A 14,902-nucleotide genomic window follows, 5' to 3' on the forward strand; every position below is an offset into this window, starting at 1 on the left:
TCAATAGAATAGAGCAGAGTACAGATATCCCGCAATAAACGGAACTCACTTTGGGTCGCTTCTCGTCGTTCCAGTTTTGCGGGATCCAGTAATGCAGGACACAAAGAGCGTGTTCTTAAAGCAATTTGGTTTTGCAGGATCCGAATCTGAAATCTACCCGTAAGTGAAACCCGTTTTTTCAGGGTCACGGCGTCATCTTAGTTACATAGTTTCTTAATAATTGTAACTCATAGTAGACCAGAGTGAAGATTCTAAGGGCTCACGCTGCGCCATCTTAGTTACTTAAACAATGAATTGTCCTGCACATTTTAAGAAGTGTTCTACTGTAAATTAATAAACACTGTCTCCGTCTCCACGTGTAAAGAGACCGCGCCTTCACTTATCCCGGGTCACGCGGAGTGGTCGAGCAATCGGCGCTGTTCATCGAGACAGCGCAGATCGCCGTTACGCTGCTCGGGCGAAGCGCGTGATACGAACGAAGCGCGTGTGTTCGGAGACGCCGACACTGGCAGTGGGTTGGGAGATACCTGTCTCGATGGTGTCCGGTGTTCACCAGTGATGCTGGTGTCCTCATCTACAGATTGGAGCAACTGTGAACAAAACGATAAATTACATTAAATAATAATAATAAATATCCTTGGACATTTTACACTGCGCCTCTAAAGCCCGGTCCGTGAGCACGTAGAATTTTGTCCAATGACCCCTAGCAATATAATTACGCGCGAGCGCGAGAGACCTCAAGCTACCCATCCTTATCGCTCGCGCGTAATTATATTGCTGTCGCGACTGTGCGACTGGCACCCGCAGTGAGTGTGCGAGCGCGATAGCAACATAAGTACGCGCGAGCGATAAGGATGGGTAGCTAGGGGTCATTGGACAAAATTCTACGTGCTCACGGACCAGGCTTTAGTCCCAAACTAAGCAAAGCTTGTACTATGGGTACTAGACAACGGATATAAACATACTTTAAATACTTTTTTTCTTGAAATTTTTTTATTGACGAAACTATGAAACAGCGCCATCTGTATTATTTATTATGTACTATTTATTTCTTGTACGATTTTCCCCACAGTGGGGGATAGTCAGCGTCATAATACAGGGATGTTGATTTCAATCCTCGCCATATTTATTTCGGTGATCTATTATGACTTATAGAAACGCATTATCCACAATAAAAATATACAAACGAACGATTAGATTATTTTCCGTGCGACATCAACTGTACTGTGGCTCGCAATACTGCAATATGTTTACACTGCGGCACTATCGAGCTACGCGGATCGCTCGCTTACCATGTCGGATAGCCTACTGAGGCAAGCCACGTAAAGTAGGTAGTGTAAATAGGTATTTTTCTTTGACTAACAAAAGTTAAAGTACGTTTTAAATTTTTTCGAAACGAATTTTTTTTACTGATTCATGATGCTACTTAATCAACTCCCTAAATATAGCGAGGATTGAAATCAACACCCTGTATAATAATAGTTGTGACACCCAAAGTAGCCAAAAAGTTCGCAATTGGAATAAGGTTGTGTTGTCAACTTTTTGGCCACTTTGAGTATCACGAACTATTTGACGCTGACTTTACTACAGGAATATACGAGCTTGGAGTAGGATAGATGGGAATGGAAAACGTAACAAGTTGTAACGTAGTAGGAAAGGTATTAACACAATTTTAATTTCAAATGCTTACAAAATATTACAATGCATTTTCTAAATAAAGGTTTAGCGCTTAACTCAGTCAGTGCCTGAGGTAAGGCTAGCGACAGGGTTACCTACGCCATATCGAATGACAAATGATCGAAAATCAAAATATCGAATACGTTTCATCGAACGATCAAAATATCGAACGATCAAAATATCGAATGCTCAAAATATCGAACGTTCAGAATATCGATCGATCAAAATATCGAACGATCAAAATATCGAAAGTCGATATACCTAGACGTTTTTATTTCATCACGCATCATTTCTGAACGAAGCGCGTCAAATAATTTTTGTTCTACCCACTAACAGAGTAATATTTTGTGTACATTGCAGATTGTTAATAACTTCATAGCAGCAGTTTTGTTTTGCGAGTTAATGTGTGCCTTAAGTATTTTTGTGCCTGAAAAGTTTATAAATTTGGAGAATAATGTCCGTGGGGACCTATTATAAGCCTAGCCTGTCCCAAAAAGGAGAAACAGTCCTCATTTTGGAGGGCTTTGTAATGGCAATGAACAAAAATGTTGATGAAACATTCTATTGGTATTGTTCACAAAAATATAAATTTAATTGTAGCAGTACGGCAATAACAACGCTTCAGCAAGGACCCGAGGAACAATTGTTGAAAAGTTGTACGACCAAACACAACCACGCACCGGAGCCGAGCAAGGTAGATGAATTAAATAAAAACGTCTATATCGACTTTCGACATTTTGATCGTTCGATATTTTGATCGTTCGATATTTTGATCGTTCGATATTCTGAACGTTCGATATTTTGAGCATTCGATATTTTGATCGTTCGATGAAACGTATTCGATATTTTGATTTTCGATCATTTGTCATTCGATATGGCGTAGGTAACCCCTAGCGACAAGGGAGGGTGTTTTTGAGACGTCAAGCGACACTGAGACTTCAGATCTTTTTTAATTTTTTTTTACTATTAGGTACGGGACTATTCCCACCTCTCGTTCCCACCTCTGCAACTCCTGTGTAGCCAGGATCTACAGCTTGACCGCCACAAAAACCCAACCAATGAAGGTCAAGTTTGTCCCGGGGGAAAGTTAAACTGTCATTGGACCCGGAACGAAATTAATCAGAAGAACATAGGAGTTCGAAATTAAGGTTCGACTTCCCTCCATTGCAAAGCGGATGACAGGTGACAAACAAAGGTTTAAAACCTTTAAGAAAAGATTATGCACCACGGACAATAAATTAAATTAAGGGGGCCTATCTTATGAGCAATTAGCAACTACCTGCCAATAATATTTACTATTAGGTAGTGATTCTGCCAATGTCAAGTGTTTCAAGGAGACAATTTAGTCCGCTTCAGTATTGACTTCAGATTATGCTTCACATTTGAATGCTGTTGTTCGGGATTCTTTATAGATATCTACTCGATGAAGGAGACACTGTTTCGTGTTTCAAACGGTTTACTACTTGTTAAAAGGAAATACATTAAATTGCGTAGTTGCTCTGATGTGAACGATGCAAAAACCAAAGCCGTGACAGCCGCGCGCGGGGGCCCAGCGGGCGCGGGCGGTGGGGCACGCGGCCACAGAATAAGTAATAGTACAGGTACAGAAGGATTACTCCGCAAGACGATTTAAATAAATGCGAGTCTTGCTACGACGCGATACAGTGGAATTCAGCTCGCACAGCACTACGTACCTACAATTTTATTCACCTACAAGTTTTGTCTCTTTCTATCGCGTGCCTCTGAACTCTTCTTACGCTGTTAGGGTTGCTGTCTAGTAGTGTCTAGTAAAAAAATAATTAATCTACTTATTTGTTATGAGGTACGTATGTAGGTAAGTACGCATTCATTATGGAAAACCTTGGGAGAGGCCTTTGCCCAGCAGTGGACGTCATTTATTTTGGCTGAAACGAACGAACGCATTCTGAGCAGTAGTCATGGTAGGTTAGGTTCCTATACTATCCTAAGAATTATTGATTACCTACATGGTCAACATACCTTTCAGCATCTTTGGGAAGCGAAAAAAAAGATAAATCCGGTAAATTTCTTTTCGAATTTAAACACCCGAACGCCGCACAATAATATTTCTTTCTCTTTATGTCCATTTTTAAATAATACTTCGATCATAGAATTAGTTACTACAACGCACGCCAGCGTCCTGACGGGCGCGCGCGTGACACTCGACTGATATAATACCCGCCGGCGGGGCGCTTCGCTATAGGTAATTATCGGATGTACCGCGCGGAGTGAGCCAGGCCTGACGCGGCGTAGTGATGTTCTTGGGAACAGCTGTCATGTCATAATATGTCAATGTCACTCCTCCCGTGCTGCTCCCAAGCACTGATTGAGTTAAGCGTTAGAACTATAATCGAACTATTTACATTGTTTAATTTGTAATTATGATACTGACAACTAAAATTATTTAACTACCTTTACATTTTTTACTTTTCTACAAGACGAGGGAAAAATACAGCTATAATACAACCCGATCGAGCTAACTGCGCACCTCGCTTGGAATGCGACTCTCCCTCGCACTCACCCGCACACCTCCCCGCGTTCCTGTCCGTGCCAGAGCGTCGATGTGACGTCACGGCCGCCAGATACGCAGCTAACTCGACCGGGTTGTAATACAGATGATGATATTACAGTCAGCATCAAATAGTCAAAGTGACCAAAAAGTTGATAACACAACCCGATTCCAATGTTTTCGCGATTGAAAAATCCGCCAGATGGCAATATGTAGACGCACGGCCCAAATGCTGCATGATTGGTGGATTTTGACATATCTGTCAATGTCATGTCAAAAATAACCAATCATGCAGCATTTGGACCTCGCGTCTACGTATTGCATCAAATTGCATGCATGCATGATTGGTGGATTTTGACATATCTGTCAATGTCATGTCAAAAATAACCAATCATGCAGCATTTGGACCTCGCGTCTACGTATTGCATCAAATTGCATGCATGCATGATTGGTGGATTTTGACATATCTGTCAATGTCATGTCAAAAATAACCAATCATGCAGCATTTGGACCTCGCGTCTACGTATTGCCACCTGGCGGATTTTTCATTCGCGTAAACCCTCATTGTAACAAAGACGTGTTGCGAACTTTTTGGCTACTTTGGGTGTCACGAATTATTTGACGGTAACTGGTACTATCGCCCGTATTCACAAACGATGCTTGCCTAAGTGAAGCAGCAAATCGAACGCACAGCGTTGAATAGAGCTCTGTGATTGGTTCGTGTGTCACCCTGTGCGTCCACGCGCACTGTGAGACCTCATAGTAATGTTTGTGTCTACGAACGTATGTCAATCAAAACCTCAAGTCTGATCCTTCTTCTCCAATATCCTGATGATTTTCGATAGCTGCATTAACACCAGTCTATCCGTCTCCGCTCTCCTCTCCCTCTCTCTTTCGTATCTCGATACCGAGTCGTAATCGATCGATTCCCGCTCGTATTCGAGTCGGTCGCTGTCGTCGAGCGACGAGCGAGCGTACTCGGTACCATCTATATGGGAAATAATTCAATAATATTGTTGTATATTTATTGTATAGTTTCTGAGTAACATCTCACTGCGTTATGAGTTTATCGACATTTCAACGTCAAATTGTGAACCCGTCAGTTTATACTATAACGCGTGAGATTGTAAACTATTAATGGATTGTAATCTAACAACGTCAGATTATAATCTGACGGAATTCACAATTTTCCGGTGTCAGATACATATTTCCACATCACTAAATTCGTCATTAACACTTCCCCGGACAATAAACCAGAATAGAAGTTTAATAATGCGAACAGCGGGACTGGAATTCGTTGCCTGCTGCTGTCTTTCCCGAAGACTATAATCCGGGCGATTTCAAGGCGAGAGTGAATAGGCACTTACAGGGCAGATATGTACCATCCTAGACTGCATCCCACTTAACATCAAGTGCGATTGTGGTCAAATATAACAATTCACTGTCGCGGAATGTGTTAACTCACAAGCAAAAAAATCAAAATGGGATTGTTAAGATATTTAATTACATATTTATTGAAAAGTAATGTTTGTAGTAAAATGAAAGGTTTTTGTAGTTTAATAGCCACGATAGCCGAACGGTGAAGGGGTCGGAGTGGCCGACTCGAGATCCGAGGAACGCGGGTTCGAATCCCACCGCCACTCGACTATTGTGGTGAGCCCACTCATAACACAAGCACATTTAGCTTAACACGAGGAGCTAATGGGGCTATTAGTAATTTGGGCAATACAAATTGCTAATAATCTTTTTTATAAAAAAATAATAACAATAAAATAAGCCCAAATATGGCGTCGAACTCATCTTCATTTACCTACTAGAGTTGGAATTTGGAATATCGATTACATTACACTACAGTCAGCGTCAAATAGTTCGTGACACCGAAAGTGGTCAAAAAGTTGACAACACAACCTTATTCCAATTGTAACAAAGACGCGTTGCGAACTTATTGGTGTCAGGAACTATTTGACGCTGACTGTACTACACATCGATTAAAAATCGATTTCAACTCGAAACATCGTTCTGATACGAACTAACCTTTATTGGCTCGTTGATTCGTCTCATCATCATCATTGGGAGTCAGATTATGTACCGTTAAGAGTGAAGAGTCCGTGTGAAAGGTTGTCTTCTTCTTTTTACTGAATTCTGTATCTGGTGGAGACGGTTAATGAGTCTATTGAGAATGTGTATCTGTTACAGTTAAAACCCATTTTTAGTATAAACGCGTTTTCTCCAGTTAAAACTATGTAGTTTTCACCAAATCTCAGGGAAAAATATTTCCATTAGTTCTAATGCTTAACTCAGTCCGTGCCTGAGGTATGGGAGCGGCATAGGATGACTGACATTGACTTATTATGACGTGACAGCACATCTGCAGTCTCGTCTACGCTTGACGTCAAAAAACCCTTCCTGTGGCGCTCCCATACTATACAGGGTGTTAGGTAAATGGGTATATGAGCCGACACTAGCCCATGTTAACATGGTCATATAAATGGTATGGTGAAGTCAGAAAATTGATATCTTCATTTTAATTAGATATTTTAATTTTCATACAAACCAGATTTTGTAAAATTTATTTTGTATGAAAATTTAAAAAAATAAAATGATGATATCAAATTTCTGAATTCACCATACCATTTATATGCCCATGTTAACATGGGCTAGTGTCGGCTCATATACCCATTTATCTAACACCCTGTATAGTATCATCTGTCACATCATATGTCAATGTCACCCCTCCCGTGTCGTTCCCTGATTGAACTGACTGAGTTAAGCGCTAGACCTATAGTAAATAATATTTCTGTAAAATAAGAAAAAAGTAGATGTGTCATTATACTGCTAGGTGAGCGATATACTTTACAATAAAAGTACAGACTAACCATTGACTTTAATGTCATCCACGCTCTTATTCAAAACAGTTTTGGCCATCCAGTAGTCGTTCTTCAAGCATTCATCACAAACATCTGTGTCCAGTTTCTCTTTCCTCTTCGATTGCTTAGAATCCTGATTAAATTCGATTATCGGATACTCTTGATAATTTATTTTAAAATCTTGCAACTGATATTTTTCTGAACAAAACTCATAGGGGCTGGACCAAGATTGGGCCAAGCATTTGCCGTCTGTCCGCTTTTCAGTTTTGGGTCCAATGTTGGGCAAACATTTGCCGTGTTTGTCGCAATGTCTGTTGTCGGTGTTGCTAGGATCGTTAGCGGAGGACGTGACGTCGATTTTTTCTGATGATGTATAATTTTGTTGTGGCAACACTTGCATTAGTTCGATTATGTTCGTTCTTGGGGAGGTCTACGAGTGGATAAGTTTGTTTTTTTTTTTTCGAAGATTTGTAAGGTCTAGCGCTTAACTTAGTCAGTGCCTGAGAAATGGGCACGGGAGGAATGGCATTGACATATACAGGGTGTTAGGTAAATGGGTATATAAGCCGACACTAGCCCATGTTAACATGGTCATATAAATGGTATGGTGAAGTCAGTGATATTATCATTTTAATTTTTTTTATTTTTCGTACAAAATATTTTTTTTTTAATTCCGATTTGTATGAAAATTTTAATGAAGATATGAATTTTCTGACTTCACCATACCATTTATATGACCATGTTAACATGTGTCGGCTCATATACCCATTTACCTAACATCCTGTATTATGAAGTGACAGAGCATTCTGACGTCATCAAAACACCCTCCCGTGCCGCTCCCATACCTCAAGCACTGGCTGAGTTATGTGCTAAACTTATAATTAGAGATATAAAAAGTATCTACTATTCGTTCGCTTTAAGTTTGCCGCTGGCGATATGACGTCACTCGAAGAAAAGCGTCTATAACTTTATCAAATTATATTTAAAATATTTTTTATTTATTGTTCTTGATAAACATTGTGTATTTGCGTAAAATAAGACACATTAATGAGGGTTTTCGCGAATGAAAAATCCGCCAGATGGCAATACGTAGACGCGAGGTCCAAATGCTGCATGATTGGTAATTTTTGACATGACATTGACAGATATGTCAAAATCCACCAATCACGCAGCAGTCAGACCCCACGTCCCGCCATCTAGCGGATCTTTCATTCGCGAAAACCCTCATTGCGTTTAATCACTAACTAATTATGTTTAATCGCGGTTGGGGGAGAGGGCGCGTATTCCACGGACCGGCAAACTTAGCGCGAACAGGTAGTACCTATATTTTGTTTAAATACGAAACTTCTTAATAAAATATCAACCTTATTTAACGTAGAAGTGGATTCCAATACATCGGCGTTAGTAGACGCGGTGCTTGTGGATTTACCGAACAATTTCTTGGATATCATTGATATGGGTATATTACCGCTTGATTGGCATAGGTGCTGGAAAATAGGGGAAAGGTAAAAGGAGGGGGTAAGATAGGTAGTTCTTCTGTGGTGAGATGCAGATCAAGAGCCTCCCTGTTGTTACACTGAATCGCAAAGAAAATGTAACTGAGGGCTTAAGTGTGAGTATAAAATGTATGAAAATTTTAGTTCTTGAATGTTACCGCTAGGGGCGCTGAACAATCCGTCATACATTTAATGTATTTTTTTTACGCGCGTTTGATGTAAAGCCATACTCAGCCCTCAGATCTAGCTCTAAGATTTTTAATCAACCCTTTTGCTTTGCGGTCCAGTGTATTTTCGATCTCCAAAAGGATGGAAATAAGGACGAAGCACACTTGTCAACCCGGAAAGGGATCGTAGCTTTTCAACTCGAGGTCGAGGCGGTCAGTATTCTTTGTATGAAACTCCATACTGCAACGCACACTTATCCGCACCGTAACGTAAACCTCGCCTCGCGGTTGCCAGCGCGCGAAAGGCGATGACAGCTCGCGAAAGGCGATACGGTGTTGATCCCTTTCCAAGTTGATAAATCTGCTGACTTTTGCCGCCTTATTAATTAAAAGTCACACCTTAGTTGAACACTTTTAAAATGACATATCCATACTAAACGTCCCTTTAAAGCAGTATTCAACTATAGTTCGTTCGCGTTAGGAATGCAGTGAGTGATAGTGATTAAAATATGATATTTAACGCGAACGAACAGGGTGTAACTTTTTATTAATAAGAGGGTATTGCTTTAATAATCGTAATATACGACTCACCTTATCTACTTCGGTGTCGAACTGTTCGTTAGTGGCTCCTTTAGACAGAGCTCCTTTTTCCATTAGAGTAGCCCTTTTGGCCGCCAGGTAGAGGGATCTGAAAAGATAGAAATAAACATCATATTAAGGCACAGTCACTGTTTTAGAGTAAGGCATGGTTTGATAGTCATGCAGTGTGACAGCGAGCCACATTGACAGTGAGACAGCTATCCACAGTGAGAATGTGACATCAAGCCACAGTAAGAATGTGACAGCGAGCCACATTGACAATGTGGCAGCTAGCCACAGTGACAGTGTGACAGCGAGCCACAGTCAGTGTGACAGCGAGCCACAGTGACATTGTGACAGCGAGCCACAGTCAGTGTGACAGCGAGCCACAGTGACAACGAGCCACAGTGGCAGTGTGACAGTGAACTACTCTCCGTTTGACAGTCAGGTAGAATAGCTCTGCGATGGCTCGCACGGAGTAGTCTGGTACGAATGTGTGACGTAGCATGGAGTCGACGTTAATGTTCTGTAGGGAGTGTGACAGCGAGCCACAGTGGCAGTGAGCCGTAGTGACAGTGTGACAGCAAATCACACTGACAGTGTGACATCAAGCCACAGTAAGAGTGTGACAGCGAGACACAGTGACAGTGTGACAACGAGTGAGTGTGACAGTGTGACAGTGAGCCACTCACTGTTTGACAGTCAGGTTGAACAGCTCGGCGATGGCTCGCACGGAGTAGTCCGGTACGAATGTGTGACGTATCATGAAGTCGACGTTGATGTTCTGTAGGGAGTATGACAGCGAGCCATAGTGGCAGTGAGCCGCAGTGACAGTGTGACAGCAAATCACAGTGACAGTGTGACAGCGAGCCACAGTGACAGTATGACCACGAGCCACAGTCAGTGTGACAGCGAGCCATCGTGGCAGTGTGACAGTGAACCACTCACCGTTTGACAGTCAGGTAGAACAGTTCGGCGATGGCTCGCACGGAGTAGTCCGGTACGAATGTGTGACGTAGCATGGCGTCCACGTTGATGTTCTGTAGGGATCCCATGGCTGACGGGCTTGGAGATTCCGCTGCAAGAAAAATATTTTTATTATACAGGGAGCCGACACTAGCCCATGATAACATGGTCATATAAATGGTATGGTGAAGTCAGAAAATTAAAAAGTCGTGTCATGAAAAAGGATGAAAAACACTGTGAATCAACCACCATAAGGAGCTAAATGTTAGTGTTTCCTTTCGAGCAGGTGTTGTTCTCGGGGACCGAGGACCAGTTTTTCTATTTATACTAGACAGGGTAAAAAACTCCGACACCGCGATGCAGGATTGTAGGCGCGGTGGTGTGTGCCGTAGTTAGGGGGCGTCCATAAATTACGTGAGACAATTTTGGCCATTTTTCAACCCCCCCGCCCCCCTTGGTGAGATTTGGTGAGATTTTGCCTGACCCCCTCCCCCACCCCCTAATCTCACGTGCTATTTAAGCCAATAAAAACGCCTATTTTGCAATGTCTATGCTTCGAGTCTATTAGATTTATATGAAAAAATCAGTAACCCAGTGTCGTGCCACGCGCAGTGCAGGGTTCCGTAGCTTCCCGTCGTTTAGTAAGACAAGCAATTGCTTCAACCTAGGACCAGTTTTTTTAATTCATAGTTAAAATAACTAATTGTTAAATTTTGCTAATAATGGTTAAATATTAATAAAATGTAAACTAATAGTTAAAAAATGTACTAAAAGTCAAGTTAAACATTGTTATAAAAACATTTTTTTCTGTTATTTAACCACTTGTCATTTGACATCTGTCAAATTTGACTATTGGTTACTTTAACTACGAATAAATAATATTTTCATACGTATGTAATGTCATTTTTTAGGGTTCCGTAGTCCTGACAAGGAACCCTTATAGTTTCGATATGTCTGTCTGTCTGTCCGAGGTTTCGCTTAGAAACTATTGGCACTGGGGAGCTGTAATTTTGTGAAGGTATGTCGGTAATCACGCCGACAAAACGGAAAATAAAATTTAGAAAAAAAAATTTTGGTTGCTCCCCTGCATGTAAAGTGGGGATGAATTTTTTCAAGGAAAACTACAACGGTTAAGATACATTACCTTAGTTTAAGAGTAATAATCATTTGACTCATGTATTACCTATACAATTTCTTAACCAGTAAAAATTCCTTAGAAGAAAATATGAAAAGTGACTTTAGATGAAGTAATATGCTTGCTTCTGAAATATATTGTGGTAACGACAGACAACTACGGAACCCTACACTGCGCGTGGCACGACACGCACTTGGCCAATTTTTTACGCAGTAGCGATGCCGATGACGTTTTTTTTTAATTTCGAATTTTCTTAATTTGGACATTTATTCTGCATCTTTAGTGTTCACAAATGCAGATGGAGGCATTTTTAGTTTAATTTAATCAAATAATCAGATCGTCTTATCAGACGGTGTGGAATAAATTGTCATCATCATCATAAAAAAATTCATTTTTTTTTACTTCAATAACCCAGTTTTCTGGCAATTTTACTCTATTTTTTGCGGGAAAAATTACGTGATATTTTCCGAGACCCCCCTCTCCCCCACGTGAGATTTAGTGAGGTTTTCGTTGACCCCCTCCCCCCCCCTAAAAGTCTCACGTAATTTATGGACGCCCCCTTATGTGTGCGTCAACGCCATCTGTTGGTGAAGACTACCACTAGTATGTAGTTGCGCGTCGATAAAGCCCGGTCTGTGAGCACGTAGAATTTTGTCCAATGACCCCAAGCTACCCATCCTTATCCCTCGCGCGTAATTATATTGCTGTCGCGACTGTGCGACGCGCGCCCGCAGTGAGTGTGCGAGCGCGACAGCAACATAATTACGCGCGAGCGATAAGGATGGGTAGCTTGGGGTCATTGGACAAAATTCTACGTGCTCACGGACCAGACTATACCTTTAGGAAGTCGTCGGTCCACCCAATGGGAGGCTCAGCCCGTGGTCACCGAAATGACGATAAAAACGTTTTTTATACTTACCGACGCCGATGTTCTGGGTCAGCGCTTGTACACCAAAATACGTGAAGGGGCCAGCTTCGAACACGAGATTTTCGCGGCCCACTGTCACCTCCACCCGCCCTTCCAGTATCAGAACGAAGTAGTCCACCTGGATAAATAGACAATTATTAGTAAGAAAACCTTAAAAAACAATCTTTTATAATAGGCCCAAAGACTCGTGGCAAGCGGTGGCTGTCATAATAAAACAGTGCATAATCACGTTTTCTTACGCACTCACACTGGTTATGGGTGACGTCACACAGAGGCAGGCATTTCGTTGTTTATAATACGTAACAATTAATAAAATATTGGCGAGTGTGTATAGAGACACACTCAATTTTAATTTTGAAAACAGAGGTTTTAAAAATTACTTATGGCCGGCCTGCCACGAGTCTTTGGGCCGAGTATAGTCCGTAATGCTTCTACCACAGATGACAGAAACTAAAGGGAGAATCAGATGTGAAAAGGGGGCGGGGCCGGTGTCGCAGCAATATGCCCAAAAACAGAACACATTGCTCGCGACAGCAATGATCATAGCAGCAACGTTATATGTGTAAACAGTTTACATTGCTTGCGTAGTACTAAAGATTATTCGAACGTTGAGTACTGACTGATACCGCAGTGGATAATGAGCTATAAGAATACATTCAATCGAACGTCATTGCGTATGTAGTGGTGCTGTACGTATATTACTTGCAACTTGGTATGCGAACGAATCGTCACACTCAATGCAATGTGTGTCATGCACACATTGCATGACACACATTCTTCGCGACGTATTGTTTTTAATTTGATTACTTTGTGTGTGTGAATTTCTAATGCGACTGGGTTTCTTTTGAACATTAGTTGGCATCTCTCTAGATCTCTGACTTCTACATTAAGGACTTTGACATTTGATAATGACATTAAGGCCCAGAACACACGGTGAAACGCAACTGCAACGAAACTGCAACTTCTAGTTACTTTTGAGTTGCGTCTAAGTTTGACGCGACCAGTTTGAAACTGGTCGCCTCATGTGTGGCTCAACGGACGCTATGGCAGAAACTTAGATGCAACTCAAAAGTAACTAGAACTTGCAGTTTCGTTGCAGGTGCGTTTCACCATGTGTTCTGGGCCTAAGAAAGAAACATTTATCTCTATGGACATCACACAAAGACAAAAAAAAGGTAATTAAAAAAAAGACAGGTAACAAATAAATAAAACATAACAATGGAAGAGAAAGTGAACTGAGTAGTGCCACCCTGTGGGACAAACTTGACCTTCATTGGTTGGGTTTTTATGGCGGTCAAGCTGTAGATCCTGGCTACACAGGAGTTGCAGTGGTGGGAACGAGAGGTGGGAATAGTCCCGTAGTGCCACCCTGTCTCAGGGTTGAGCATCGTTTCGTTTACATACGTCAGTAATCGGTACTGTGCCGATGCGATGGGGCTGCTACAAGAAGCTACTGTGTCGCCATCTAAAGCCCGGTCTGTGAACACGTAGAATATTGTCCAATGACCCCTAGCTACCCATCCTTATCGCTCGCGCGTAATTATATTGCTGTCGCGACTGTGCGACTGGCACCCGCAGTTAGTGTGCGAGCGCGATAGCAACATAATTACGCGCAAGCGATAAGGATGGGTAGCTTGGGGTCATTGGACAAAATTCTACGTGCTCACAGACCAGACTATAGGCCACATGCGTATTTTTCTTCTTTCCATCGCGAATATTGTTTTACAATGGGCGAAGAATACGCGCGCGTACGTCACTCACGACTCGTTCGTGAATGCCTTGTGGATTAAACATCCCAGGAGAGCACGCCGCGCGTGTTTTGTTTTCGATGCATACTCGCAGAGATGAACAGAGGGCTTAGAGAAGGCGCACACCGTTGATTTTTAGTTGGCCGATAGTTGTGCCCGATTTTAATTTGTATGAAGAATCGGCCAAATCGAATCGGCGTAGTGTGCGCACTCCCATACATGCCCATACTGATCAACTGCCCGACTAAACTATCGGCCGACGAAAAATCAACGGTGTGCGCCTACTCTTAGTGCGAGTTTACATCAAACGTATATTGAGCGCGTAGAAAATTGACATTAAATGTATGACGGATTGTACAGCGCCCCTAGCGGACACGTTCAAGAACTAAAATTTTCATATATTTTTTATCGCGCTCAATAGTGAGGACGTTTAAAGTTAAAGTAAACTCACACTCAGCCCACTGGTATTACGAAGCCGTGAACTATTGTAACTATAGGTCTAGCGTTTAACTGAGTCACTGCCTGAGGTATGGGAGCGGCACGGGAGGGGTGACATTGACATATTATGACGTGACTGAGCATACAAATCTGCAAGGCTCGGAACCGGTTTGAAAAATACCGTTATTATTGTTCTTTAACGGTTTTTGCATTAGTTTTGAGCGAAAACGTTAATCATTTCGTTCTTTAACCGAAAAAGATAGTTAAAGACGCGGGCGGGCGGGGCACACGCACACAATAAAACGGTTAATTGTGGTAAAGAACGAAAACGTAACCCAAAACTTGGTTCTGAAAAATAACGTTATGAATACCGG

At 41.8% G+C, this 14,902-nt stretch overlaps 1 protein-coding gene across 1 annotated transcript in view; it reads right to left on the reverse strand.

Annotated features, from left to right (window-relative positions):
- Positions 1–227: 227 nt before the first annotated feature.
- Positions 228–14,902, reverse strand: part of LOC135086154 (unextended protein-like) — a 48,361-nt gene continuing 33,686 nt past the window's right edge. The window contains exons 11-14 of the mRNA XM_063980959.1: positions 12,334–12,460; positions 10,262–10,391; positions 9,326–9,422; positions 228–590 (exon numbers count right to left, since the gene is read on the reverse strand). Coding sequence (XP_063837029.1) covers positions 390–590; positions 9,326–9,422; positions 10,262–10,391; positions 12,334–12,460 — 555 coding nt within the window. The 3' untranslated portion in view covers positions 228–389. The remainder of the gene's footprint in view (positions 591–9,325; positions 9,423–10,261; positions 10,392–12,333; positions 12,461–14,902) is intronic.

This window comes from Ostrinia nubilalis, chromosome 30, assembly GCF_963855985.1.
Source record: "Ostrinia nubilalis chromosome 30, ilOstNubi1.1, whole genome shotgun sequence".
NCBI classification, from domain to species: Eukaryota; Metazoa; Arthropoda; class Insecta; order Lepidoptera; family Crambidae; genus Ostrinia; species Ostrinia nubilalis.